The sequence below is a fragment of the Chelonoidis abingdonii genome, chromosome 22 (genome assembly GCF_003597395.2).
Source record: "Chelonoidis abingdonii isolate Lonesome George chromosome 22, CheloAbing_2.0, whole genome shotgun sequence".
Classification (NCBI taxonomy): Eukaryota; Metazoa; Chordata; order Testudines; family Testudinidae; genus Chelonoidis; species Chelonoidis abingdonii.
The window spans coordinates 6210409-6237315 of record NC_133790.1 but is presented as its reverse complement, the minus strand read 5'-3'; the positions used below and the strand labels follow the sequence as shown (position 1 = coordinate 6237315).

The window sequence follows — 26907 nt, the reverse complement described above, 5'->3', positions numbered from 1 at the left end:
GAATCTAGTCCAAGTTGCTGAAATAAATGTTTTCTGACAGGATGAAAATTTGCATTCAAGTTGCTAGGCAACTGCTACAGTTCTGCTGCCTATTGAACTTGTCTACATGGCCAATCCATACCACCCAGCCAGCGATCCAAAACCTGATCTGAATGTTTTGTACCGGAGGCCCTATACTGAAGGTAAACCAGAAGATTGTTAATGATATTAAATACATTGAATTGATGAGGGAAAGAATGGTCTTGTGGTTTCTTCACTGCCCTGGGACTCTGGAGATTGGGCCTCTGTTGCTGACTCTGCCACAGATTTCCTGTGTGACCTTGGTCAAGTCACTGAACTGATTTACCTATAGACATGAAGCCAATCAGTGGCAAAAACAGGATTAGAATTCAGGATTTTGCTTCCCAGCCCTGTGTAATTCCTTCAACTCATGCAGCTTCCCTTTGAGCTAGCCACCAGAAACTGCATACTAACATGTCAGACAAAACATACAGTGATCCTGATTACAATACCACTTTCACTGGAGTTATATTTGTGTCTCTATGGAGTGATTTCTGATTTACACTGATATAAATTAGTTCAGAATTGGGTTCAAGCTGTCCAGAGAAATACGCATCTCAAACCCTTGGAATTTTTTGAAGTTTTTATTTAAAGAAATTATTGAGTAACACCAGACAATTGCCAACAAACAGCAACCTCACACTTGAAATTCTTGCAGCCGAAAGGAGAAGACAAAAACCACAGGGTTATGGGAGATGAGGTGACCAATAATTGTGATCTTGCAAAAGCTCAGTGGCTGAGCATGTGGTGACAAACAGCAAATCCAGCCAGCAAGCATAAACAGCAAATGGACCAGAATGTTCTGAACAATCTGTTCCTTTTATCCGGGAGGAATAACATGTTAAAAGGAAGCTGGGAAAACTTCTGTTCTTTGGAATGAAAAACTGAAATGTCTGTTCAGAAAAATGGAAGCGGGAGTAAAATTCCAAAGTAGAGATGGTCCAATTATTTGATGACTCAAAAAAATATGTGAGTTGATCATTTCAGTAGAATCACTTATCTCTAAGTTCCCTGATGGCTTTGTTGTGTTCTTTGCTCTTTACACAATAAATGGAAGATGAAGAAACCACACAGGCACAGTGGGGTCAAAATGATTGTATGTATTATCTGTATACAATGTGCATGGCCTAGCTACATATTGTTTCCTCTTTGGCCCAAGTGGTTAACTGGGGCTTTACAAGGTTCTTTCTGTTAGGAGAAGAAATTGAGGCCATGAGTCAAGGGAATTTTCGGTGTAATCTTTATTTAAAAAAATGTGTACCCAATGTCCTGTTTTCCTGAACACAGTAGAAACCGGCAGGCAATTTCCTTGCTCAGAAATCCCCAAGTCTGCCATTCTAGCAAGCTCTGTGCTCAAGCAGCTCTGACTTTGCTTCTACGCAGGGTCATGGTCACAACTGCTTCTCTGGCTTTCTGCTGCAACATACACAAGCTGCAACCAATCTCTTAGCCCTGCATTTTCACCTGGGGAAAGCACTGTTAATCTTACTCAGGTTAGCTCTGCTCAGGCCTGGCCATGCAGTTTAGTGCCTCATGGGGAAGTCTCCATTGTCTGTGGCTGTTTCACTGTTATTAAGCCTGAAGGAAAGTGCTTGGCAAGGTGGGCATCAACAAGTCTTGGCCACTATATCTGTATTGTTTTCAATGTTGTAAGTTAGAACAATTCAGTAAACACAGTCTGGACCTGGTTCTGATCTCACAGCAATAAAAAACAGGAGAAACTCCATTTATATCAACAGAACCACATATGCACAAGTTTAACCAATGGGGGTTAGAATTTGGCTCATGGTGTTCAGATAACTTTTGGGGGGATGAGAGGCTTAAAGACTGTTGGTCAAATTCAGTGTTGGCAGAAATGGGCACAACTCCATTGACTTCAATGGTGTTAAGCCTACTTACACCAGCAATGATTTTGGCCCTCTGACTGTTAAACATTTTTGTGAGGAAATAAGAGCATCAGAGTTGCCATCCCAGGTCAGGCCATGGTCAATCCAGCTGTAATCTTTCCTTCAGAGTGGCCAAGAGCTGATGCTTCAAAGGAAAGTGAAGTATTCCCCATCTCCATCTGCCCATCTAATGCATGGAGCCAACTCTGTATTGGGGGTAGAGGGAGAGATTTTCCTTTCTGACACCCATTGCAATTAGTTTATTTCTCTGATACAAGACAACATCCCACTGGTGTTCTTGCTGCAATACATTGGATAGGACTAGCATTTACATTCTCTGTCAACAGACCTAAACCCCTTCCTCAACTGTATTAGCTAATTCAGTTCCATTATGACAAGTGCTATGTAAGATATTAATTATTATTATTAAAACTGTACTTATTTTTAACATTTCTAGCCAAGTGCCCTTTACACTCAGACACATTGCACTTCATATTCCACCTGTGGGCTGGTTTGCCTAAGCTACTAATTTTAGCCTGTAAAACAGCTACATCCCTCTGAGACTTAACCGCTCTTTCTCTTTTGGTATTATCAGTCCACTGATGGTGTTAAGTTCTTACAGCTTTGTCTAAATCATGAAGAAAAACATTTCAAAGCACTGATCCCAATATACAGCCTTGCAGGACCCCATGACTCCTCAGCTTTCACAAAAAGTCTTGCCTTTAATTCCAGTTATCTGCTCTCTGTCTGTTTCTCTGTATGTCTAAATACTTATGTGACCTCTATCATTGCCATGTCCGAGTGCCTACTGCTATTTAACCAGGGCCCTGATCCTAAGCCCACTGAAGTCAATGGGCATCTTTCTATTGACTTCAAATGGTTCTGGATCACGCCCCATATCTGTATCTGTCTTAAAAATGAATTGCCTAATCCATATTTACAGTGTTCATACAGTAATTCATCATGTAAAACCTTACACTTGGTTTAACTTTCTGAACGTGCAGGCATATTAAATCTTACTGCGTCCCTTTTCCTAGACCAACAGCTGTTTCCTAAAATAGGAATCAAGTTTGCCTGACATGATTTCCCTTTCACAAATCCCTGCTGACTCACACCAGTTCAATTCAACATCATAAGCCGAATATCTGCCACAGCCTAAGTAGCATGTCAGTTAGCAGAATGGAACAAAACTAATCTATACCATTAGGTTCACACTGCCTGACAGAGGTCTGAAGACTATAGGATGAGTCCCCAAATGTTCCTTTTAAAAATACCACATAAAACCATCAGACCCCAAAGGAGTCTGTCCACTGCATGAAATTCCATGTTGTTGGTTATTAATAATTCAGAGAAACCTGTTTATAGGGAATTTACAATTAGAAATTCAGAGGCAGATAAAAAGGACAGGAGTCCTTGTGGCACCTTAAAGACTAACAAATTTATCTGAGTAGCTTTCGTGGGCTACAGCCCACTTTATCGGATGCATGCAGTGGAAAATACAGTAGGAAGATATATATCTATATACACACAGAGAACATGAACATGAAAATGAGGCAGATAAGTGGAGATTTCAAGTGAAAAGGAGTTATTGATGCACAAGATGAGATCCAGAAAAGGTTCCTAGAAAAAATTACTACTAAGATGTGAAACTTAACCTCCTTGGCAGAGAAGTATCTATTCGCTTCTGATATTTAAAGCATAGTGTCAGCTGCTGTTATAGGCTGTCTAGGAAAACCTCCAGAGAGGGGGAAGTTAAGCATTGTTTTTCTGGTTTGGTAATACTACTGCTAGAGCCATGCTTGTTACTTTGTGTCCTGTGAGTTTTGGGGGTCAGGCCTGCCTGCCTTCCTTTATATCCTGGCTGCGGTGGCAAGGTGTTATTGTCATACAAATATTAACTAACTACAATGATAATAGTTGCTTGCACCATGGACTACTTAGCACCTTTTATTAACCAAGGAAAGGCAGAGAGAAGAATGGCACTGGAATTCCATGGAGTGGGTTTTTCAACATTTGGGCGTTTTGTGCGGTATTTTTATAAAGCAACATTTTGACTTTTACACACCCACAAGAGGCAAAATTCAGCCCACTGTAAAAGCATGCCAATCCAGCTATGTCTTTGGAGTGGCACCCACTTACATCAGGGCTAAGATTGTCCAGTGGAGACCAGCTTAGCTTGTGCATACAAGCCAGAGAACTAATTAAGCCATTGACTCTAGGCCAAAAATATAAATCTACATGAACCGTGTCTCTGGCATGAGCACAGGAGCAGACTTGTCAGGCTAGCTCAGTACCTGAGGAATATCTGAGATCAGAACCTGACTTTTAGGTTTTGTCTTTTGACTCTTAACTGGCAATATTCCTCCCACCATAGCGTATCCCTTACTGGTTGTCAGTCTTTTCATGCATCGCCCAGTGATGCTGCGGGAGCTGATCTGAGTTTGAATATGATTTAACCCAGGCAAAAAAGAAACTTCTGACAGTTCCATATATAGCCCTCTGACTCACAGATTTCATGTGTCAAAGACTGAAGATTGGTTAAGTAGAATTAAGTTTTGGATTTGTTATAAATAGGGATTAAGTAACATGAATTTATTACATTTGCATTAAAAACATGGGCCTGATTCTCTTCTCACTTGGACTAATGTAAATCGGAAGCAATCTCCTTTGAAGCAAGTGCAGTTATGCCAGTGCACATGAGACCAGAACCAGGCCCAGTATCACTGGTGGTCACAGCCCTCTGTAGACACCATCTAGATAGGCTAGAGTGTGCTCTCCGGTAAACTGGTGTAATGCTGGAGTAATTTTGTTGAAGTCTGTGAGTTGCTCTGGATTTACACCAGAGTTCCCGAGTTCAGAATCTGGTCCCCAAAGTAGCAAAAGTCATTTTAATTAGTCTAAATAGCTGCAATTGAAATAATTCCTCCATGTCAATCAGCGTTATGTGTATCAGCTAAATCAGGGCACATAGCTTTAGAGAGGATTAAAATCAGCACTCAAGAGGGCTAGATAACAGGGAAATTCTATACAGATTAATTCCTTTTCTGGATGCACCAGTAAATAGAGCTGCTGCTGGATTCAGATGTTACTGTTGATCTTTTCCCACTCTGATTACCATTTTGCTGAGTAGGAGCATAAGAGTCCATTCAGACAATAAAGTCACATTCATCCAAGAAAAGCCTGACTGACAGTTGTTCATTGTTTGGGTAAAAAACATATGTCCCTTCTGATGAAGTAAATGCTTCTGCGGTAGAGGGACAGACACATATGCTACCAAATCAATTCCCTTCTCAACAATTTAATGTACCGCCTTGGTGATTGCTAAACAATTGAGAATAGGCCCATGGAATATGGATGCAAGGAACAATACGACCAGTATTTTTAAGCTGAAGTGTACTCTGCAGAGCAGGAACAGTCCAAGGAAATCCAGGGCCTCTTAGAAGCCATTTGATTGGGTCTTCCAACTACAACTTTTATGAGACGTTAGGCCTAAACACTGCAGTGGCACCATTACTGTCAGCTGCAGGTACTGCTCCTACTTCCATGAGTGGGAAGAATGGATGAAGTTGCCTGTTAAACAGGAGGAAGGGGGAACAGCAATGTGCCCCAGTCAGGAGTGTCTAAGAAGGAGGGAGCCCAATTCCACAGAGCTCTGAGTCAGTAGGACGCAGCTCAGACTCTGCACCACACAGCACTGAAACCAATACCTGCAAATCTCTCATTAGCCTTGGTGGCAAGCCAGGATCAAATGTGGCTGCAGGTTTGGCTGCTTTGTTGAGATCATCCCTCCCTGAGGCTCATTATTTTCTGCTGGCGTTTATCTATTGCCACATTCCATTTTCCTCAGCAAAAGTAGTCTTCAATTAAATAAATGACCAGCGTATATCTGGCTTTGCATTAGCTTGAAACTTGATCATTGAGTCTTTAGATCATTAAGATCTTTCGGGTAACTGGCCAAACCAGGCCCAAGAGCAATGAATTTTTTGTGGGTTTTTTTCTTCACTTTCTCAAACCAACTGTGGTAACTTGGGCCATATGAAATGGAGTGTAAATGCCCTTGTCTTGCCAGCAGTGAACCTGGAGTTCCATTTATTCCAGAGCTAAGTAAGCAATACAACCAGTACAAAATAGGGACTTCATAGGGACTGGAGTACTGTTCACGTACTGCAGTAACTTGCCAGTTAGGTTATTTAATTACGGTACTTTGCCTTTTTATAGTACCTCTCACACAAGGAGGTCAAAACATTTCACAAACATTAATGAACTGATCCTCTCAAAACCCCTGTGAGATAGGTCAGTGTCACTAGGGGGTTGGGTGGGCTTGAGCTCATTTGGCCAGCCTGAATATCCGCCAGAGCTGCAACATCAGCACAGCTATTTTAGCATGCTAGCATGAGTCCATCGATGCAGAGTGGGAGACATACCCAGAGCGACCTACCCAAGAACATAGCAAGTTAATGGCCGAACTGGGAAAAGAACCCAGAAACTTGCTTGACTCTCTGGGGATCACTAGAACAGAGTCCTTCACTGCTTACTTTCTAAGGCTACAATAAGCAGTAACAGTCTGACATTGTTATTTGCGCTAATATTTGGGGGATGGATTCTCCACAAAGACTGAAACTACATTTTCAAATGCAAAATTTGAAATGCCATTAGCTATAAACCAAATGAATGTACATAAAGTTTGTTTGCAGTGTTGATTCCAAGGTATTAGAAAGACAAGGCGAGTGAGGTCATATCTTTTATTGGCCCAACTTCTGTTGGTGAGAGAACTCTGTGTAAGCTGGAAAACTTGTCTCTTTCACCAACAGAAATTAGTTCAATGAAAGATATGACCTCACCCACTCTGTGCAAAAAGGTACCATTGCAAATAAGGGAAGTGAACTCAAGCAGATGTTAGGTCAGAGATATCATCACAGGCACCCTTAGCTGTGAATATCTGAACGGGAAAACATGCATCATCTACCTCTGGGCTCTGTAATCAAGTTCTCATTATCTCAGTGCATCCATCCATCCATACACATATAGTGTGTAAATCAGATGGATTATATAATTGGAGCTGTCTTCTGAACTCAGAAATAAAATCCAAATTTCCAGCTATACCAATCTGATCTAAATAGAATGTTGAGAATAAAAATATCTAATAAGATGGTTCCATCCAAATCTAACGGAGAAAGGATGCAGAGAAATACATCAATCTCTTCAAGCACAGTGTGGAACTAGGGAGTCCTGATTTATAACCCTCTTGCGGAACAATAAGAGCGCTGGCCTGAGACACACGAGAACAAAACCCCACTCGCACTTCAAAGCCCTTCTCAGTCACAGAACGTGCGGACCCATTAATTTCAGGGCCGGCGCTTCCATTAGGCGACCCTAGGCGCTTGCCTAGGACGCCAGGATTCGGGGGGTGGCATTTCATGTGCTCCCCACGAGAGCTTCCGGTTCCGCTCCCCTCACGCCGCCGAAGGCAACTGAGCAGCTCAATGACTGCCGCTGTCGCCTGCAGCATTTCGGCATAGGGTCCTCCTTCGGCAGCGCGATGGGAGCGGAACCGGAAGCTCCTGCATGCCCCAAGGGGAGCGCACAAAATGCCACCCCCCAAATTCTGCCTAGGGCACCAGAAACCCTAGCGCTGCTCCTGATTAATATGCCCTTCAGCCTAGGCCAGTGGTTCTCAAACTTTTGTACTGGGGACCCCTGTCACATAGCAAGCCTCTGAGTGCGACCCCCCCCGCCTTACATTAAAAACACTTTTTATATATTTAACACCGTTATAAAGCTGGAGGCAAAGTGGGGTTTGGAGGCTGACAGCTCACACCCCATGTAAGAACCTCGTCACCCCCAGCCTGAGAACCCCTGGCCCAGATTGAAAGCAGAGAGGAGAGGAGACCCGGGGATGCCGGGCTAGCAGCGAACTGCTCTGCCTTGAGGGTCGCTGCAGGGGCTCGGAGTGACCCGGGGGCTCCAGGAACTGCTGTCTGCCCACGAGGCGCTTTGCAGCGAGAGCAGGGGCCAGACCGCGCAGCGAGCGGCCGGAGGGCACGGGGGGCGGGGAGCAGAGGGGGAGGCGGGGAGCGAAAGAATAAAAGGTGGGGGGAGCGGGGCAGGAGCCTGCAGACACTGGGGCGTCTCCCCCGCCCCTCCCCGGGGTGCGACTGTCCGGGGCAGCCAATGGCAGGCGGCCGCGTCACAAAGGGGCCCCGTTTGTGCAGGGAACCCCCGGCCCGGCACGTTCCGTTACGGGCTGCGGAGCGCAGGGGAGCAGCGCCCCGGCCCGGCTCCGGCACCCCGCTCTCCGCGTAGGCGGCCTGTGCCCGGCGGGGGAGGGGTCCTGCCCTAGCCGCTGGCTGCCAGCTGGGGCCGCCCCTGCAGGGCCGGGGAGATGCACGGGGCGGTGGGATGGGGCTGGGGCCCTTTTCTTTCCCTCCCCGCCCTGCCCCTCCCTCGGCAAATCGGCTGGCCCCGGCTCGGAAAGCAGGAGCTGATGTTCCCCTTGGGAAAACACCCTGAGGCTTTAAATGTCATCTATTAAAAACAGCTTCCCTGGGGCAGGAAACCTTTGCACCCCTGATAGAGGCTGGACAGGCTCCCAGTTGAACCGCTCTGAAGCCCTGTGGTTGTATAAAGATGTTGTATAAAGCAGATCTGAGCCAAAGCCCACGAAAGTCAGTAGAAAGACTCCCATTGACTCCCGAAGTCGGCTTTGGGTCTGACCCTTAATTTGAGAGTTTATGGATAAACCAAGTTTTAATGGCTAGTTTTTTAGGCCCTTTCTGCAAGGTCTGGGCCTGAGTTTTAGATTTGTGACAAGTTTCCTCTACTAATGGGATGTGAGGGTGTCAGTGTGGGTATGGGTGTGTGCTCCTGCATGTATCCCAAAGACAAGTGCGTAAATGCTGAAATAACTTTAATCCACAGCTGCTCAGAGAGTTCTACCTTCCTTGAGGTTTTTACTAAGTTATTGGACAAATAGTTTCTCATGACTTCAACTCTTTTTTAAAATGTAAAACTCACCAATAAAGTTACGGGTTAAGTGTAAAGGCTTGTCTGCATATGGAGTTATTCAGGAATAGCTATTGTGCTCTATATTTACACCTAGCTTAATCTGAATTAACTCTCAAGTTTTAACTGTTACTGGGTATCTGTAAAAGATCGGAGCATAGATAGAGCCTTCTAGTTACCACAATATACTTACAGTCCTTGCACAGAGCAGACAGTAGTGGACAGAAAGGGTGTGTTGGATACTGACCCATTGCTGTGTAGGGATCTCTCATAAGCACTTATGATTTGTTTGCCAGGTTCAGATTTTCAGAAGAGCGCAGGGCCAGGTTTTCAAGTGCTCAGCACCCACAAATGGCGACAGGTTTCTACAGCAGCTCAGCTCCCATTTAGGCATCCTGATCCAGGCCAGATTTTCAAAGGCACTAAGCATCCAATGTGTCGAGCTCTTTGAAAAATCTGGCCCTAATTGCAAGCCTGTGGGCTTCTATAGCAGCACAGTTTAGCAGCCCAGAAGAAGGGGCAGACAGAGTTGTCCCACTCAGCACAAGTCCTAGTGAGCAGGTGGCATCCCTGACCTGAACTTGCCGGGGAAGTGTTTCTTATATGCCATCTCTTATACAGGGGGCCACTTGCAGCCCTGTTGCGTGGAGTGGGGCACAGATTCGTGGCCCTACCTCATCCCTGTCCCCTTCAGGTGACCCTGGAAGAGTAGGGAAGGAGCAGAGTGCAGGGTCGGCCCCTGATGCAGATGCCGCAAGGGAAGGGAGAGAAGTCCCCTTGTACCTTGGCTCCTTTGCACCTCTGCAGAAAGGTCCGGCTTAAACTGGCCTTCAGTCCTGGCACGGTGCAAACTCTCATTGCAGCCAGTGAGAGAGGAAGGATGGCAGGATTCATCCCATACTGATGACTAATGACTGTCCGGGCTGTATTTGAAGAGGGGTTGGAAATCCTGGGGCTAACTTCTGCCCTCACGTCCACCTTCACGTCTCCTGCTGAAGTCAGCAGGAGATCTGTGGCCCATAGCTGAGGCCAGAATCTGATTCCCCAATCTTCTTTTAACCCCTTCATCCCCATTCCTGCTGTATGGTTCATGCAGCTGCTCTGCAGACATGCGCTCTTTCTATGATTTCTATGGAAACTCAGATACTGAATGGGTTGGAATAGGCTTGAACCATCTGTTCTTCCCCTAATTATAAACTGGATAGGAGGAACATGTTTCACAGTGACATCACTACAAATGTTCTTCTTTTATTCAGCATGCAACCATCTGTGATTATTTGCTCATGTGCCAAAGATAATAAAGGGGGTTTGGGGCTGGGGCGTGGAGACAAACTTGAATCCCGAATCAGTGCAGGGAATCTGCTGACACAGCCGATTAATTCTATGTTTTTTCTTTAAGAACAGAGCTTCTCTAGAGGCGGGTTCGCTACGTTTACCATATCGCAGTATCTGCCCAGAACTGAAGGCTGACGTCAACAGGAAACAATGAAGGGTTCGCAGGTAAAAAATCCCCAAAGCCAACATCAGAGACTATAGGAAAGGTTATGAGCAAAACTGCACAGACTGTCTCCTACGGCTGTCAAGAAGATGATGGGTGAGAATCTGGCCTCATTGAAGTCAGTAGCAGAACTCCCAGGGGCCAGGATTTCAACTCATATGAATAAATGCTGGCTTTAGATGGGAAGGACTGTCTAGTGATCAGAGCAGTGGCCTGGGAGCCAGGCAGTGCTGTGGCCTAATCCTTTGTCATCGAATTGTTGTGGTGGCTTTGTGGAACCGGGGGAAGAAGGTGCTGCAAGTCCTTGCCCCACATCTTTGTGCTCCCGTCCTGGGGGCCGCCAGCTTCCTGAGATGTGGACTTCCAGGTGTGAAGCAGTGTTAGTGCCTCCTGTGGTGTTCGGCAGCCCCTGGGAGTATCACAGCCATGACCACGCCCTACTCCTGTACACAATAACTTCTAAAGTCAGGCATGCGGACAATGCTGCACCCGTTACAAGAGTGTAGCAATTGCTGCTCCTGCATGTGCTTCCCTAGAGACCCTGCAGACTTTTTGCCTACCTCTGTCAGCTGCAGGACACCCCCTAATGCTGTTGTGACTTTTAAAGCCACAACAGAGCCCTCTCTGTCCCTCAGTTTCCCCTCTGTAACACAGGGATAGGACTACTTCCCGAGCTCTCAGCACAGCTAAGAGGCTGAACTAGTTAATGTTAAGATGTTACTTTATATAGGCACTAAGTATTAGTATTTAACTTTCTTAAGCAACTTATTAAGATTTTGACAAAACTGTACCATTTCCCCAGCGGTGGAAAGAGTCCCAGTCCAGGAGTGACCCTTCGGAATTCACCGAGAAGGAGAAGGAGAAGATGGCTGAGACCGAGCTCCAGAAGCTGCAGCAGCAGTTTCGGATCATGGTAGAAAGACGGAAGTCTTTTGGTGTCAAGGCTCAACAGGAAATGTACCATCAGGAGTAAGGGCAGCTTCATTTTGCTAGTCTGCGACTGAATAAGAAAAGACACCTTCAAATTTGGGCCGCACATGTCCGCTGTGGGCCTGATTCTGCTCTTACTTATGCCAGGAGCAGTTACATTAAAATCACTCTGAGCCAGATCCTTAGCTAGTGTAAAACAACGTAGCTGCATTAACTGCAACAGAACTATGCCAAAGTGCACAAGCTGGGAATATGACTCTCTGTGATTTGCATACTACATGATACTGGAGTTCGGAAAAGCACACATTTATGGGCTTTGGGCCCAATCCTCCAGGCCAGGTTCGTCCACTGGGAATATTGGATGCACAAGAAATACAGGATTGGGTTCTTTATGTGATACTATTCTCATGATAACCTTTTGAATTTCCTGCTTTCACAGAATTAATCTATTTGCTTAGAATAATTAGAGACCCTTTATTTAGGTCCTGATCCTCCCTTATGCAGAACTCCCTTTGAAATCAGTGGGAGTTTTAAATGCAAGAGGACAGCTGGATTAGGCTATAAAGTGTATACATTTTTGGAAAAACTCTTTAATTTTTTTGGTTGGGGGGAATGTCTTTTAAAATAATTTGTCTAAACTAATTTTTCCCTCACTAGAGGCTGAAATTGCAAGGGTTAAATAGTTTGCACGGTGCTTTGAAGATGCTAAGTGCCAAATATTATTTTTATCATTTTTCTACAGAAAAGAAATATATTCACTGAAGCAGGAACATGAAGAGATTGCATTACTCTTGAGCCTTACAAAGTCACAGAGAAATATGATGTTAGACGACAGAAATTGTATGGAGCTTAAATTTCTTTTACAGACCAAAGAGGAATATGATTCTCTGATTAGAGCAACAAAAGCCCTGATAGCTGAACTTGACGATAAGGTACAGTATCTGAACAGCTAACTGGATAAACATGATATACATTAGCAAAGCCACGAAACAAACGACGCCCTCCTATCTGTCACAACTGGGATAGTAGCTCTTTCTTTGCTTTGCAGCTGTGCAGCTTCAGGTGCCTTCACATTTCATAGCTTGTCAAAAGAGCAATTCACTGATTGCTACCAAGGTTCTTGGTACTGCATCCATTACACACCTGAGTAAGTCCTAGCTGAGTAGTGCCAATGAAGTAAGTGTGACTTCTTGCATAAGTAAGGACTACCCAGGCAAGTGTCTTGGGATCAGACCCTATATTGGATATACATTTTCAGGTTTCTGCTCTAACTGATAATGTAACTCAAAGGATTATGACCTAATAAGTTTGAACACCACAATGGCAATATCATGGCATGAAATAGCCAAAGGGCATAAAGCCCCGAAACAAATAATAAAAATCTTAGGGGGAAAAACCTTGCCTGGCTGCAGTTTGTTTGCGGGGGAATCTTGTGTTTGAAGTATTTGTATATAAAATGTGTCAGCTCAGGCCTTGGAATATAATGCCACCTCTCAAGCAAAAGACCACATGATTTGAAGACATTATGGACCACCTAATCTGTTCCTGTTACAGTCAATGAAAGTTTGCCCAGTGACTTTGGGTTTGACTCGGGTCCCTGTGTTCCTATACACCAGTTTGGTTTGAGGGGGTGGTCTGGATGAGGAAAAGGGAGTGTGGGATTTGCTGGGGAATATTCCCTACCCCACACTTGCTTTCATTGTTTTTCTTGGATAAGAGGCAGAAATAGTGTTTTTTGTTACGTTCGTTTATGTGCCCTGAGACTTGATATTCAAGGAGAGCAACCAAATACGCACAATAAAAATATCCTCAGCTCTTACAGGCTCAGCTGAATTGGGTTTGGCCAGTATTTTTAGAGGAGACCAAGGAACACCTAAATGCTGCAAAAGTGATCTGGATTCTGGGAGACTCAGCAGGTGGCATCTTCCCTTGTGAGTCAGTACGGAATCATTGACTATCGTGCTGGTAGGGGTCAGTTTCAGGGGGTCTTCCAACTGTTTCACTCTTCTGACCACTTTGTGTTGCAAGTTTCTTCCAACTCCCCATTTCTCCAAACATTTCATTAATGCACCTTCAGGAAGAGCTCCACAGATGTAGGTGGCCCGTGGACCATGGCAGAAGAGGTACCATGATAAAATATTCTTCATTTTCTGTTCTACTCTGTTGCATAGTGTTGCTGTGCCTGTTGTGCCCTAAACAGCGCTGTTTCACCCCAGAGGTAGCCGTATTTCAGTGGTGACATAAAAATAAAGTGACTGCTGTTTGTAGTTTGTACTTCAATGTCTATGAAGAGGGATCGGTTGGGATAAAAGCTGCTCTATAAATTTAAGATTATTACTGACGTGGGTTACTGTAGTTCAGGTCAACACATGGGTATTTACATTGGCTAAACACACTGACAAAAAATCCAGAATGTAAAGATAGATTTTTTTTATTTTTTTTTAGGTAATGGAGATGGAAAAAAAGATCAAAACACAAAAATTGGTTGTAGCAAAGGTGAAACAAGTGAATGATAGCAAATGGCTGCAAAAGCAGATTCAGATGCTGGAGAATCGCCTAAACCATGTAAGCAATTGCTTGACCATGCTGTTGATACATTTTGCACTGCAGCTCCTTGACTAGCTGGGTACCTGTATGTGGAGTGTTTGCAAGATGTTTTTCTATTATCAAGGTAATTTAAAAATTCAAGCACTGCTGGTTCACCCAAGCAACGCAAAGGAATTTTCCTGTCTTCATTGACTCACTCACTCTTGCTGTATATTTCACATTCAAGGCTCTTTCAGTCTTGTCCAGCCAAGAGCAATGTTTGCAATTTCCCAGGAGCTCCAAGGGCTACACCTACTTTACAGCAAAATGAAGCTGATTGCAGGCAAGCTTCTTTGATACAGGGCAGGTGGACTTCAATAGCCACAGATCCCAGCTCCATCGTGATCCAAGTGGCCTCTCCTATAGGTTCAGCAGGCTGCACTGCTGTATTAAAGACAATGGTAGCCAGAGGGCCCACTTAAGACTTCCGTGGGGCTGCGTTTGCCCTAACGCTGTTCTATGTTGTTTGACCCATAATAGCTGGGTTCCTCCTTGCTGTTCTGCCTCCCTTACAGACTTTTCATTTGCAACCTGTCTTCCCAGGTCACTGTCCGTTTCGACACCATCCTCACTACAAATGCCACACTCAGAGAAGAGATTGAAAACCTGCGATGTCAGAAAGCTATTTTTGACAATTCATATTCAAAACTTCATAAAAAACTAGATCAGCAAAAGAAAACAATGGACAATGCAATTGAGCAGTCCAGCCAAGCATACGAACAGCGGTAAATAGGAGAGGAAAAGGCACAGGCCGCGCTAGCTCTTGGCAGTACATTTGGTGTTGCTCTCCAGGGCACAAATGCCCATTTTAGTCATTAATAAATATCCACCTAGGATCAGATTTTAAGAAGTGCCCACCGATTCTGGGTGCTCAACATTAAATACTCGGGACTTGATTTTCAGAAGGGTTGATCTCTGGCAGCTCCCATTGACTTCAGCTGGAGCTGTGGGTGTTCAGCACCTGTGAAAATCAGGCCCTAGATGTCCAAAGCTGGGAACCAAAAGCAGAGTTAAAATCCACTGTGAAAATGTGGGCCTAGATCGGTTTTCTCGTGCCCAGGAAAGATGCCTGATTGATGGACCTAGAATCTGAGCTCCTCTGCTCATCCACAGGACAGGCAGAGTGGGGTGGTCTTCACCCAACTGCCCACTACCAGTGCACCTCAACTAGGACCGTGTAGGGATGGCCCCATCAAACACTTGGCCTCTTAGCTAAGACTAGGGTGGTCTATCAGTGCCCATTGCAGTGGTGGTTTATGGGGTGGTGAACTTCTGTCCTATGCAAACTGAACCACACCAAGTCATTTCCCATGCACCACCAAACAGCAGCTAAGCTGGCACAACACTTGGTGATTACTAACCTGGGCTATAGTCTAGCCAACGTCCTTAAGGGGAAATACTCTATACCCCATTCTCCTGAGTTGTGCGGTTGAGGAGCCACAGTCTGTCCATGCTGCTAGTTAATTGTTGAACCAGTGTCTGGAATGATACGTGTGGATTGTCACACAGGAAAGGCTAACTAGTTAACGGGGTGCGTTGTGTGATTTCTGGCTGCATCTAGGGTGGAGGCACTGGCACGGATTTCTGCCATGAAGGAAAGGCGCTGCAAAGACATTGCACAGTATAATGTGGAATTCAGGGAACTGGAGCGTGTCTTTGACCACGAGACCAAGCTGAAAGCCTTTATGCTCATCAAATTAGTGGATCGCTCAGACTTTGAGGAACAGGCCAAAAGGGAAGAAGGTACCATATGGGATAATAACCCCCCACCCCTCATCCTCCATATGGAAGAAGCTGGTGTGTGACTCAGCATAAAACCTCGTGGTCACAGTCAGCTGGGTCTTGTCCTCTGAGGAGAATGTTCATAACAGGAAGACAGAATACTCTCAGATTGGGGTCCATCCTGTTCCTGACCTTCCCAGAATGATCCTCACCCCTGTGTCTCACTCCGATAACCCTAGCACTCAGTCTGGGTGTGAGGGGATGGGGACGCTGAGCTGGGGTTAACCCCTGCTCATGGGGGACCAGGGAATGCCCCTACCCTCTCCCACAGAATGGGTGTCATTATGCATAAAAGTAATGATGATGTGAAAGACCATTTGGGCATCTGTGAACAGAGGACTAAATCCTACTAGTGCTGAAGTCATTGGCAAAAATCCCCTTGGCTTTAGGGAAGCTAGGATATGGGCCACGCTACGGAGACACCATGGTCTGGATTCTCCACTCACTCCAGGATAACTTCATTGACTTCCATGGTGTTACTCCTGATTTAAACAAGGCAACCTTCAGTGAGCTGTGTAACTGGGCAGCCGGTGTTAGGGGTCCCTTCCAGGCCTACATTTCTGTGATTCTGTGGGACCTTGCAGCAGTAGGAGGGAGAGAGGTGCTGGAGAGAGGTGTTGGTGAGGGAGCGGAAACAGGCTCTAGTTTCAGTGTACACTAGAGGGGGCTAATCATTTATTGTTTCGCCTTAGCTGAATTCAGTGAGGTAGCATCGATGGGACTGAGGGCAAAGGTAATAGTCCTGCCATCCTCAGGGAGAAATTTCCATCCTCCACTTGTACTATTTCCTTGCAGGTGTTTATGGGCCATGTGCACCACCCTGGGTTTTCTTATTCTATGTCTACACAGCAGCTGGGAGGTGTAATCCCAGGTCAGGTAGATGTATGCGCTCTAGGTCTGCTCAAGACATAGCAGTGTGGCCAGGGCGGCCTGGCTAGTGGCTTGGGCTAGCCACCCTAGGTACATAGCCAGGGTGTCGGGCAGGAGTTCACCCGAGGCGCCCAACCACACTGCTATCTTTAAGTGCTGTTGCAACTCTCAGCTGCTGTGTTGATGTACCCTTAGTCTCTATAAATCAGCTCCCTTGGTCTCTCTGGTATGTCCCATTCTCCAGCCCTGCTGTCCGTTTTGTTGGCCTTCTTGAGTTTGCATTCCATGCCCGCCCGCTCCAGGTGGGCATGACTTTAATCCTCAGTGTTTTCAGGTGAATTCTTTTGAGTTTGCCAGCGATGGGCATGGATGAAATGACAAGAAATGGAGGTAGTTCGCTGGCCCAGCAGTTGCACGTTGCTGTTGGTCTCTTCCAGCCCTAAAGGCAAGCAAGCGGGGCAGAAAGAGCAAAGGTGAAAGCTTTGAGAGCTACGAGGTGGCTTACATGCGCCTGCTGAAGCTGAGCGAGGACGGGGACATTGGCCAGCTGGTGGCAGATTTCACTGAGAAAGAGGAGAAGAACTTTGCGTATTTCAGCTACGTCACCGAGTTGAACAATGAAATTGAGAGGCTGCAGAAGAAGACACAGGACATTCAGGTTAGTCCCAGCTGCTTTTCTACACCCTTCTGGTTTACTTTTAGAAGGAGGTTTTTTTCTTTCCGCTCTTGCAGCTGTTGCCGCCCACGCTAGGGCCTCAGCTGCCGATCCGACCGCAAGCCTGTGACTTTTAGAAGATAAATGGGGTATCCAAAAAAAGGACTCTAGTCTAGGAGACAGAATCATCATCTCATTGCTGCCATCTTGTACCCAGAGGAGGTACTGCAAGAGAGTGTTGCTCAGTAGCTGTGCAGAGCTGAGGGTGTTCGCTGCATGAGATGCTGACCAAACCCCATCCGATGTTATTTTTAGTGGCCATCACTGGAAATGTGCACAGAAATGTGACAGCAAATAGTGCAAAAAATTCTACTGGGTGGGATCAAGCGTGGAATCTCTTCTTAGGGTTTTGCCCAGGCAAGACTCCTATTGAGTGTTGCAAGAGAGGTGAGTGCTGGAGGACTCAGGATTTGGCCCCTGGTTTGAGGTTTTAATGGTAGAAAGCTGTATTTTTACCTCTGTCAGTGGAAAGCTATTTCTGTCCTGCCCGGGAACCTGGCTCCCCTCCTGCCATAACATTTTCATCAAATCCAAACTCGAACTGAATAGGCAGCACATTCCAGCTCCTAGTGCCCGGATCCCCAGATTTTCTTTTGCCCACTGTCTAAGCTCTGGCTCATTTGACGGGTAAATGGAGTGTTCCACGGCCTCCTTGCAGCCAGGGCATGATGCTCTAATTCATATGCTTTACCTGCTGTCCATTACTGTTGCGGACTGCAGCCTCCGTGCAATCTGGTTAAATCAAAGCAGGATCAGCTGGAAGGGATTCCATGGGACACTCTCAGCCTACCAAGGGCAGGGAGCCGGGGAGGGACCCATTAAATGGACAGGTTAGGCATGGGGGGAGGGTGGAAGCATGAATCCTTTCAGAGAAGGTTTTACTTTGCTACAAAGGATTGTTTTCAGGAGAAAATTGGGCCCCATACTGCACATAGCTGGCCAGCGGTCTCCCAGAGACTCAAGATAGGCCTTAACACTCAGCTGTTCAGGTTTTCCCCAGTGGCTACGGCGTCTCCTGTTAGTAGAGATGCATGGCTGAGAATAACTGGCCAAGCTCTCCTCAGTTCAGCCACACTGACTTCCGTGCTGCCGAGAGGAACGTGGCCCAGTGTACCCAGCAGTTACCTGCTGGACCCCTAAAATATGGGGACTTTATTACTCTCTGAGCTGTGTTTGAGCAGAATGGGCCTAGAATTATTATTCCCCCACCAGGCTCTGCTGCTGAGATCTTTAGGGGGAGGGTGCTGGTGGGTCCATCTTCTGCACAGCCAAAGAGAGTGGGACTGTAGGGAGAGGCTGCTGATGCTGATGGTCTGTGGCTGGACACAGCAAAATTCCTCCCCGTGGCAAAGCAGCCGATCTCTTTGGCTTCCTTTCTCTACATAAGCTGGGCTTTAAAATGTATCTTCTGTGAGGATTTAGTGCTTGGGAAAGCTTTTAGGATGGCAGCAAAGAAGAGGTGTGTTCCCCTGCTGAACAGGGTACAGCTTAGGCAGTGCCAGCTGCTCTACCTGTGCCTTATCCCAGATCTGGAGGGACCACTCTTATGGGGCAGAAGGATGTTCTGTCCTTATGGCCCAATTGGTCCTTCACTGCTGTGTGGAAATTTCCACACTGGGGTCAGTCTAGCAGAGAATTTGGTGATATGGACACTTGTTCCCCTGAGGGTTTGGACTGATATCCCCAAACATCCATCAGCTGGTAACACCTTTCAGTTACTGCTGACCTGGATGTGAACCAGTGACCTAGAGATAGAAGTCTCTGTGTTACCTGTCAGTGATAGTTAATTGTCCCCTGGAATGAAGGAATTAGTTCCAAGGCTTTACCTCCCAATACTGCCTCTTGTTTGTGTGGCACTAAAGAAGAAAACACTTTATCAGCCCTGATACTTATGCCTGGAAGCTGGGAGATAAGGGAAGCCTAGTGGTGGGAAAGGAATATCTTGGCTACTAACCAAAAATATTTCCTTTCTTGACTTCTAACTAGGAAGCAGTTATATCCTAGTGACTGTGATCTGACTGATTGGCAACGTGTCCTAAGCAGTGGCTAATTCATGCAACCAATGCAAGAACCAATGTATTCATTGCGGGTGAAAATAGAACATTCGGGACTCACACTCTGCTTAGCTCCTTCAACTTTATGATGCATCACATGTGCCTTGGAGCTGTTATACTCTGTGCTTTCCAGGTGTGGAACACCTCCATCAGGCATTGGCTGGTTGTTCTAGTCACCCGGCAGCCTGGCAGTTGAAAGCAGTTAACACAAATCCAATATGCTGACTTTGTACTACATTTCACCTTGGAGTTGAACAGCACAACGAGGCCGTCTGTGATCTCTTGTGATTTTATTCTCCAGTTTAACACTTTCAGCTGGTTCCAGCTGGTCACTGCATTTTGGAGCAGAGCCACTGGGGTACTGTCCTACTGGATCCTAGGACTACTGGTCCTCCGGTTGACTACAACAGACACGAATATAGACAGGTTGAAGCATTCCAAGCACTAGGGTGGCAGCACTTTTTTCTTATATATTATTTGCATAATTGTAGCGCCTAGGAGGTGTGTCAGGTGCTGTACAAACATGCCATTGTGCTAGGGGCTGTACAAACACAGAACAAAAAGATGGTTATGCCCCAAAGTGTTTCTAATCACTTGGATGCTAAGGTGATAGATACCTTACAGAGAATGATTGATTACCGATCCCTTTAGCTTCTGGCCCTCCACCAAAGACAAGATTTTCAGCTGGGGTAACTCAGCAGTGCCCCACTGATTTACACCAGCTGAGGAGGAACTGGCCCACATTTTTCAAGCTGCAGTGACGTGAGCTCAGAATAATGATATTTGCTGTGATTAGTAGAACTTTTCTCCCATTTGCTCTTCCAACACCCAGGGAGTGAATACTGCTAAGACTTGCTGCTGCTTTCAGAAAATCCTGCTTGATTTTGGAAGGGACTATTTTAACAGAAGGTGGAAGAAGACAAGGAGTTGTACTCTGGTCTGTCTTGTTCCCAGGCAAGCCCATTGGCAGCCAGGGTAAATGAGAGCAGGAAGTGAAGCTTGCAGGAAGCAGACTCTATGTGTGATCGGCCCTGCTAAGGGTATAGCATGGACACTGCCATTGGTAGCGTACAGCTGAATCAATGACGCTACTACATACAAAGTCCCAGGATATGGTTTGCTCAGCAGTGTGGGGCATCCCTAATCATTAGTCTTATATGCTTATATTTTATGTAGAATGAAATTCTTCACTTAAAATCCCAACAGAAGTTTGCTGATGACAAAAGCAACACCAGCCTCAAGGAGATAGAGGTAAGGAGCTGTCCGGGGAGAGGCTCGGTAGCCCATGACTTGCCCCCTGGCTGTACAGTATGTACTGTATGGGCTAGATTCTGGGCCTTAGATGCTGTCTGCATGGCCTGGCCAGGCACTGGGATTTCTCTGCATGGGCATTGGCAGAAGGAGCTATTCCACTGCCAGTGCTGCAGCCTCTGAGGCCGAATGCTACCCTTCTATGGAGGAGAATGGCCATTGCCCTCCATTGGTCCTGCTCTGCCCCTTTGCCTCCAGGCCACCCCTGAGAACCTCTGCCCAGTGGGGTTCAGGGCTCTGTAGTGGGCAGGGCTGCAGACCCACTGTTCAGGGTCCTCCAATCCAGCCCCTGCCCCTTCTAGTGCCCTTAGTTCTAGACCCTCCTTGATGACAATGGGTGTCCCTTCGCTCCCCTCCTGTCAGCGCTGATACCAGTGTGTGCCCAGGGGGCAGTGGTTGGCTGATCCGAGCAGAGGACCCTGCTTTGGCTTTTGCCAGCCATTTCTCTCAGACCCTGTCTGAAATCCCACCGGCTCTGGATGCTGGAGTGGGCTCTGCGAGTGAAGGCCTCACCTTGTGACTGGGAACTGCACACTAACCCTGATCACCTTCCAAGTCAGATGAGCTCAGGGTGTAGCCCTGTCAGTCACCCCAGGCCCATGGAGCCCTTGGCTCATTCTTCCCCGCAAGTGGCCCTTCCTAGCCACCTGGGGCCTCCCAACTTATTGAGATTACTTGGGGGAAGTGGGGTGGTGTTAGCCTATCTCCTAAGTGTGGAGTATCTCCTGCTCCATGATCTTTCAGGGGACACTTGGTGGTGATCTCCTGCGTGGAGAGCGGGGGACTGGATTAGAAGACCTCTCAAGTTCCCTTCCAGTCCCATGATTCTGTCATCCTCAAGGGGCTGCCAGGAGGGGGCTACTCCCACGAGACACATGGCATCAGTAGAATTACAGCAGGGATGAGATCAGTCCAAAACCTTTCCACACTGGTTTGTGCTCAGTGTCTTTCACACTCCCCTTCTGTGTGGAGATGCTCCTCCAACTCTAAACTGAAATTGGGCCTGAGCTGCAAACAGAGCTTGGGGTATTCAGATGGGGCACAGTTTGGGGGGGGGTTGCTTTGGGCCCATGTCTTGTACATGGTACAAGCCCTGTAGCTTAGATAACTCTTGGGATGGCTTTACTTTATGCTGATAGGAGAAGCTGAAGAAAACCACTGAAGAGGCCAACCTGTACGAGTACACCTGTAAAGAGAGCAGCAAGGTCCTGGACCAGCTCAAATCCGCTGTGGACTTTCTGTTTAAACAAATACACTGCGAGGACACCAAGATAATGGAGCAGCTTGGTGAGAGTGGGGAGATCACGGATCTGAACCTGATGCAGTATTTTGGTGAGTTGTTAGTTATTTTTCCTTTGCCCGAATTTTCTTAAAGCTCCAAAAAAAACAAACCCCAAACTATTTCAGAGAAACTCACTGAAAGAGAAGTGAGTCACTCACACATTTATGGTGAGAGTGAACGTGGGTCTAGTAGCTAGACCAAGGGGCTCTTGGACTTCTGAGTTTTCTTCTTGGCTCTAGAGGGGAATGTGGGGTCTCGGGGCTGGAGCAGGGTTTGGGGATCAGGACTGCGGAGTTTTATTCTTGACTCTGGGGGGGAATGTGAGGTCTGGTCTACTTTGTACAGCACTCCAGTGGTTGGAGTGGGTCTGGGGAGCCTGGATTCTGTTCTTTGCTGTGGAAAGAAGTGTTGCTGACTAGTTAGAGCAGAGGCCTGGGGACCAGGACTCCTAAGTTCTATTCTTGTCTCTAGGGGGGGACCATAGGGTCTAGTCTGTTTTGTATAGGGCCCCACAAACCCAAGGCCTCACCTAGCCAGTGATAACCTATGTCACACAAGAGCTTGAAGTAGAACCCAGGTTCCTGCCTTCCAGTGGGGCTTTTGCCAGAAGTGGTCTCAGAATGGATGGTATCTTAAGCCTGGATCTGGGGTAGGGTTGCTAAGTGTCCAGTTTTCGACTGGAATGCCTGGTCGAAAAGGGACCCTGGCAGCTCTGGCTGGCACCACCAACCGGGCTGTTAAAAGTCCTGGTTGGTGGTACAGAGGGGGCCTGGGGCTAAGGCAGGCTATGTTCGGTTTTGTGTGATTAGAAGATTGGCAACCCTAATCTGGGGGGTCACTGGTTTCAACTTGTCCCCCACAGGCATCATAGAAAAGAAAACCAATGATCTTCTGCTCATTGAATCCTTCCTGCGCTATAAGGAGGTCGAGGGAGAGCAGGATTCGCTCCCTTTATTGAATCCATTTTTGGGTGGCACAGAACTCCTTAAGAGTACAGATGCAGCGAAATTACCCCCATCTTCCCCTACCATAGAGCACATGGCAGAGAACATAGAGGACTGTAAGTACTCACATCTTCTCACCCAGCCTCACTTGCATCCAAACGCCTCCTATCACACACAGGAATAGAACCACAGAGGCCTGGCTGGGGTAGAGCAAGGAGACAGCAAAAGGAACAAAAGGGGGAATGTGAATCAAATGGCAGGATCATAGCAGTCAGAGGTGGAAAAGGCTCCTGGGATTATAACCATCTCCCTCTACCCACTTGCCAATACGTTCCTACCTTGGCTTGTGTTCCATCTAGCCTGGCTTGAAATGGCTCTAGTGACGCTGGGAGCCTGTTCTAAAAGATCTAACTGGGCCTTGTTCTCAACTATGCCAAGGCCCTTTTACATTGCCCTGACATAAAGAAGCCATAACACAGGTGGAAAGGATGCTACGAGAATATCCTTTGTGGAGGGGGCTGCCCCAGTGGGCATAAGGCTCTGTGCCAGCCCTGCTCCCAGGTCCTGTGATGGGATGGCTGGAGTGCACTGCACTCTGGCTATTCTCTGCTTCCCAAGGCTCATAGTGGCCAGGGGAAGTGAAGCATAAGAGCAGCCTTGGGGCTGCTCTAAATTAAACCAGGGACAAAACGGGATCCTTTATAGCCCTAAAATATAGGGAAGCAAAGATGGCTAAAAGTCACCTCCACCTCTGCCTCTAGTGTGGGAATGGAGTCACAGAATCAGGCCCCATCGTTTCTAAGATGGGGCCAAATGCTGGGAGTTCCCTAGGGCCTGCAGTTCCTGCTGGAGTCAATGGGAGATGTATGTGCTCAGTGCCTACCCAGGATTTGGTTCACTGCTTTATTAGAGTGGGCAAATTTCTGACAGTCTAGGGACTTAGAAACGTTATACTCAGATAGCTGTGGGAATGAAATGCAATAGCAGAGCTGGGGCCATATTTAACACTAATGTGAGTGGGTGAAACTCCATAGGCCCCTGGATTTGCATATTACTAATGAGATGGTATTAGCAGCCTTCTGATACAGTTATCCAAAAGTGTGGGTTTGCAGCAAGCGCAGTGACAAGTTAGGACTTTAACTGAAGCTCTGGAGAGATTTTTCTCCCTAATAATCCTAATTTCTTTTGGAACAGTTGATTGGCCTTTGGACCATGGCAGTTTGCGCAGCCTGATTACTGAGAACTTCGAGAAGGAAAAATCTAGCGGGATCTCGCTGGACAAAGAAAAGAAGAGAGGGATAATTTTATAGACAGGGAAAAGCAAATACACTGGGTATAAATAATAGGTTCTTAATTCACTAGAAATCAAAATCTGATTCTGTGCTTAATATAAACAAAGCTAACTTTAAGTCTCTGGACTGCTAGTACTGTCTTGTATTTACAATAGCCTTTGCCATCCAGCAGGATCCCAAAGCCTTTTACAAACTTGAAACAAATCTCCACAGATTATAGGCAGGCATCCCACATAATGAAATGCAACCATTTCTGGGGTGGAAAGGAGGGCAGCAGCCACCTAACAATAGTTCACAACAGTTTGACCGTGGCACTGAGATTAACGTCCTCCGTGTTGCAAAATGCTGGTGCACTAAGTGCATGGGCATTTAATAGCCACAGGTGGGCATGACCTCACTTCTCCATCTCCTCTGCCTGAGCAATTGCCATGGGCTCTTCAACATCTGCATAGAGTAGGCAGGCCCCTGCTTAAAGTCCCCACAGAATAAATCAAAGGATGGAGGCCTGAGTTAATGCTGCACTTCCAAGTGTTTCAGACCTGAGATGATTCTTCTGTTGGACTGTGACTGCCACTCACCTCTTAGTATGTGGGGCTGGCTCCTCGGCTGGTGTAAATCAGTAGAGCGCCATTGAATTTAATAGAGCTGATTTACCCCAGCTGAAGATCTAGTCCATGGTTTTTAACATGTCTGTGGGGTTTGTTTTTTTTTCAGTTAACATATATTCTGTCTGTAGACAAACACTGGTGAGAATCCCAGAGAACTAGACATGAGGGGGGAAACTAGAGAGCAGGAGAGGATCAAGCATTTGAGTGGGACTCTCGACAGCTGAGCTCTAATCCTGGCTGTGCCACTGGCCTGCTGAGTCACCTTAGGCAATTCACGGCCACGGCTCTGTGCCTCAGTTTCCCCATCTGTAAAATGGGGATAAGCAGGGCCGGCTTTAGGCCTATTCCATCAATTCCCCCGAATTGGGCCCTGCGCCTAAGAGGGCCCCATGCCCAGTGAGAATCCCTTCCCTGGCTAGACGCGCCTTTTTAATTTTTACTCACCTGGCGGCACTCCAGGTCTTCAGCAGCACTTTGGCGGCGGGTCCTTCGCTCGCTCCGGGTCTTCAGCGGCACTTCGGTGGCGGGTCCTTCAGTGCTGCTGAAGACCTGGAGCGAGTGAAGGACCCACCACCGAAGTGCTGCCGAAGACTCAGAGCACCGCCCGGTGAGTACAAGCCCCATGTGTTTTTTTACATGTGTGGGATTGTTCTTTTGTTTTTTGTTTTTTTTAAAGTCATCCCTGCCAGGCCCTGTCAAAACTGTTTGAATTGGGCCCCGCACTTCTTAAAGCCGGCCCTGAGGATAAGGCTACTGGCCTCCTTTATAAAGTGCTTTGAGATCTACTCATGAAAAGCTCTGTATAAGAACTACGTGGTGTTGGTATCACTATAGAAAAGCTCAAAAGTGGAAGCAAACAGCCTGGCTGCTACCTACTGCTTGATCTTCCAGTGTGAAACAGACACTGATACCCTTAGATGCTTTTGAAGATCTCACTGACCGTTCCTGTTCCAAGGACAGAGGAGACTCTGACAAGATGCCTGGGAGATCCAGAGAGGTGGCGGTAGCTTGGAAAGATTTCTCACTTCGGGTGGTGATGGTTTTGTAGCCACGTGGGACAGCAGTGTTGTGCGCTTTGCAGAAGCGGGGAGGTTTCCCAGGGCAAGCGCTTGCATTTAGGCGGCCTAGGCAATCGCCTAGGGCGCCAGGATTATTAGTGGGCGGCATTTTGCCGGAGGGGGCGGCAGGCGGCTCCAGTGGACCTGCGGCAGTCGTGACTGCGGAGGATCCGCTGGTCCACCGCAGTCGTGGCTGCGGACGGTCGGCTGCTCGCGTGGCTCCGGTGGACCTCCCGCAGGCACTACTGCAGCACCTCCACCAGAGCTGAGGGAGCAGTGTGCGGGGCGGCGAAATTGCCATGCGCCTAGGGCGCTCAAACCCCTACGCCGGTCCTGGGGTTTCCAGAGGGGTGTGAATGAACGGAGCCTGCTCCCGTGGGTTTGAGAGGGTAAAATCACTGCATGTCTTTGTGCTCTCAAGGCAGCAACCTTCTCATAACAGCTGTAGTCATGTAGCTGTTGGAAAAGGGGGCATGGTAGCCCTGCATTGCCATCAAAAGCACAATTGAGCCTTAGTTATTTTGTCTTTTAAGCACCCCATGCCTTGCATGATCCCCATCACAGAGAGAGAAAGAGAAGCTTTAGTGGTCTGCGTATGCTGGCCAGTAAGAGAAGTTTACTAATGCCAGTGATGTACTGTGCACCATTAGATTAGCGGCAGTTTGACAGCGAGCCACCCAGTATGATCCAATTTCCTCCCTGCTGGGCTTCTGCTGTTTGATGTCTGCAAACTGAGAACGGTATCACTGGAGGGCAGCACCGTGTGCCACTGTAGCCCAAGCTGCACAACCCACCTCAGACAAGTCTTCGCCACCTTTCCTGTAACTGAGTCTCGTCCTCAGAAATTCAGTCGCAGGGATTTTTCGATGGTGACCTTGTCTAGATCTGGCTCACTGAGTCTTGTGTGACTCAGCCCCCTCCCCCCTCCCCCTCCGCACACAGAGAGCTTGGAGCTCTGCAGGGTTGTGTTTGCCGCAGACAGAGCATTTATTTTACAGACCCTTATCACTATTGACGTAGGAAGCTGGA

The 26907-nt window shown here is 47.1% G+C and overlaps 1 protein-coding gene across 1 annotated transcript; it reads left to right on the top strand.

Annotated features, from left to right (window-relative positions):
- The first annotated feature begins 11271 nt into the window (after positions 1-11271).
- On the top strand, positions 11272-24236 carry CCDC63 (coiled-coil domain containing 63). Its single transcript, XM_032800610.2, has 10 exons — positions 11272-11415; positions 12119-12308; positions 13822-13941; positions 14506-14687; positions 15524-15705; positions 17052-17272; positions 20560-20634; positions 21834-22026; positions 22839-23036; positions 24115-24236. The coding sequence occupies exons 1-10, from the start codon at positions 11312-11314 to the stop codon at positions 24228-24230; spliced, it is 1581 nt and encodes a 526-aa protein (XP_032656501.2). The 5' UTR covers positions 11272-11311; the 3' UTR covers positions 24231-24236.
- Positions 24237-26907: the final 2671 nt, after the last annotated feature.

Excerpts from the sequence above, each read along its gene's own strand:
- CCDC63 (XM_032800610.2), top strand. The coding sequence starts at position 11,312 with ATGGCTGAGACCGAGCTCCAGAAGCTGCAGCAGCAGTTTCGGATCATG. Across the intron at positions 13,942-14,505 it reads TGGAGAATCGCCTAAACCAT|GTCACTGTCCGTTTCGACAC; the intron begins GTAAGCAATTGC and ends CTGTCTTCCCAG. Across the intron at positions 22,027-22,838 it reads GAACCTGATGCAGTATTTTG|GCATCATAGAAAAGAAAACC; the intron begins GTGAGTTGTTAG and ends TGTCCCCCACAG.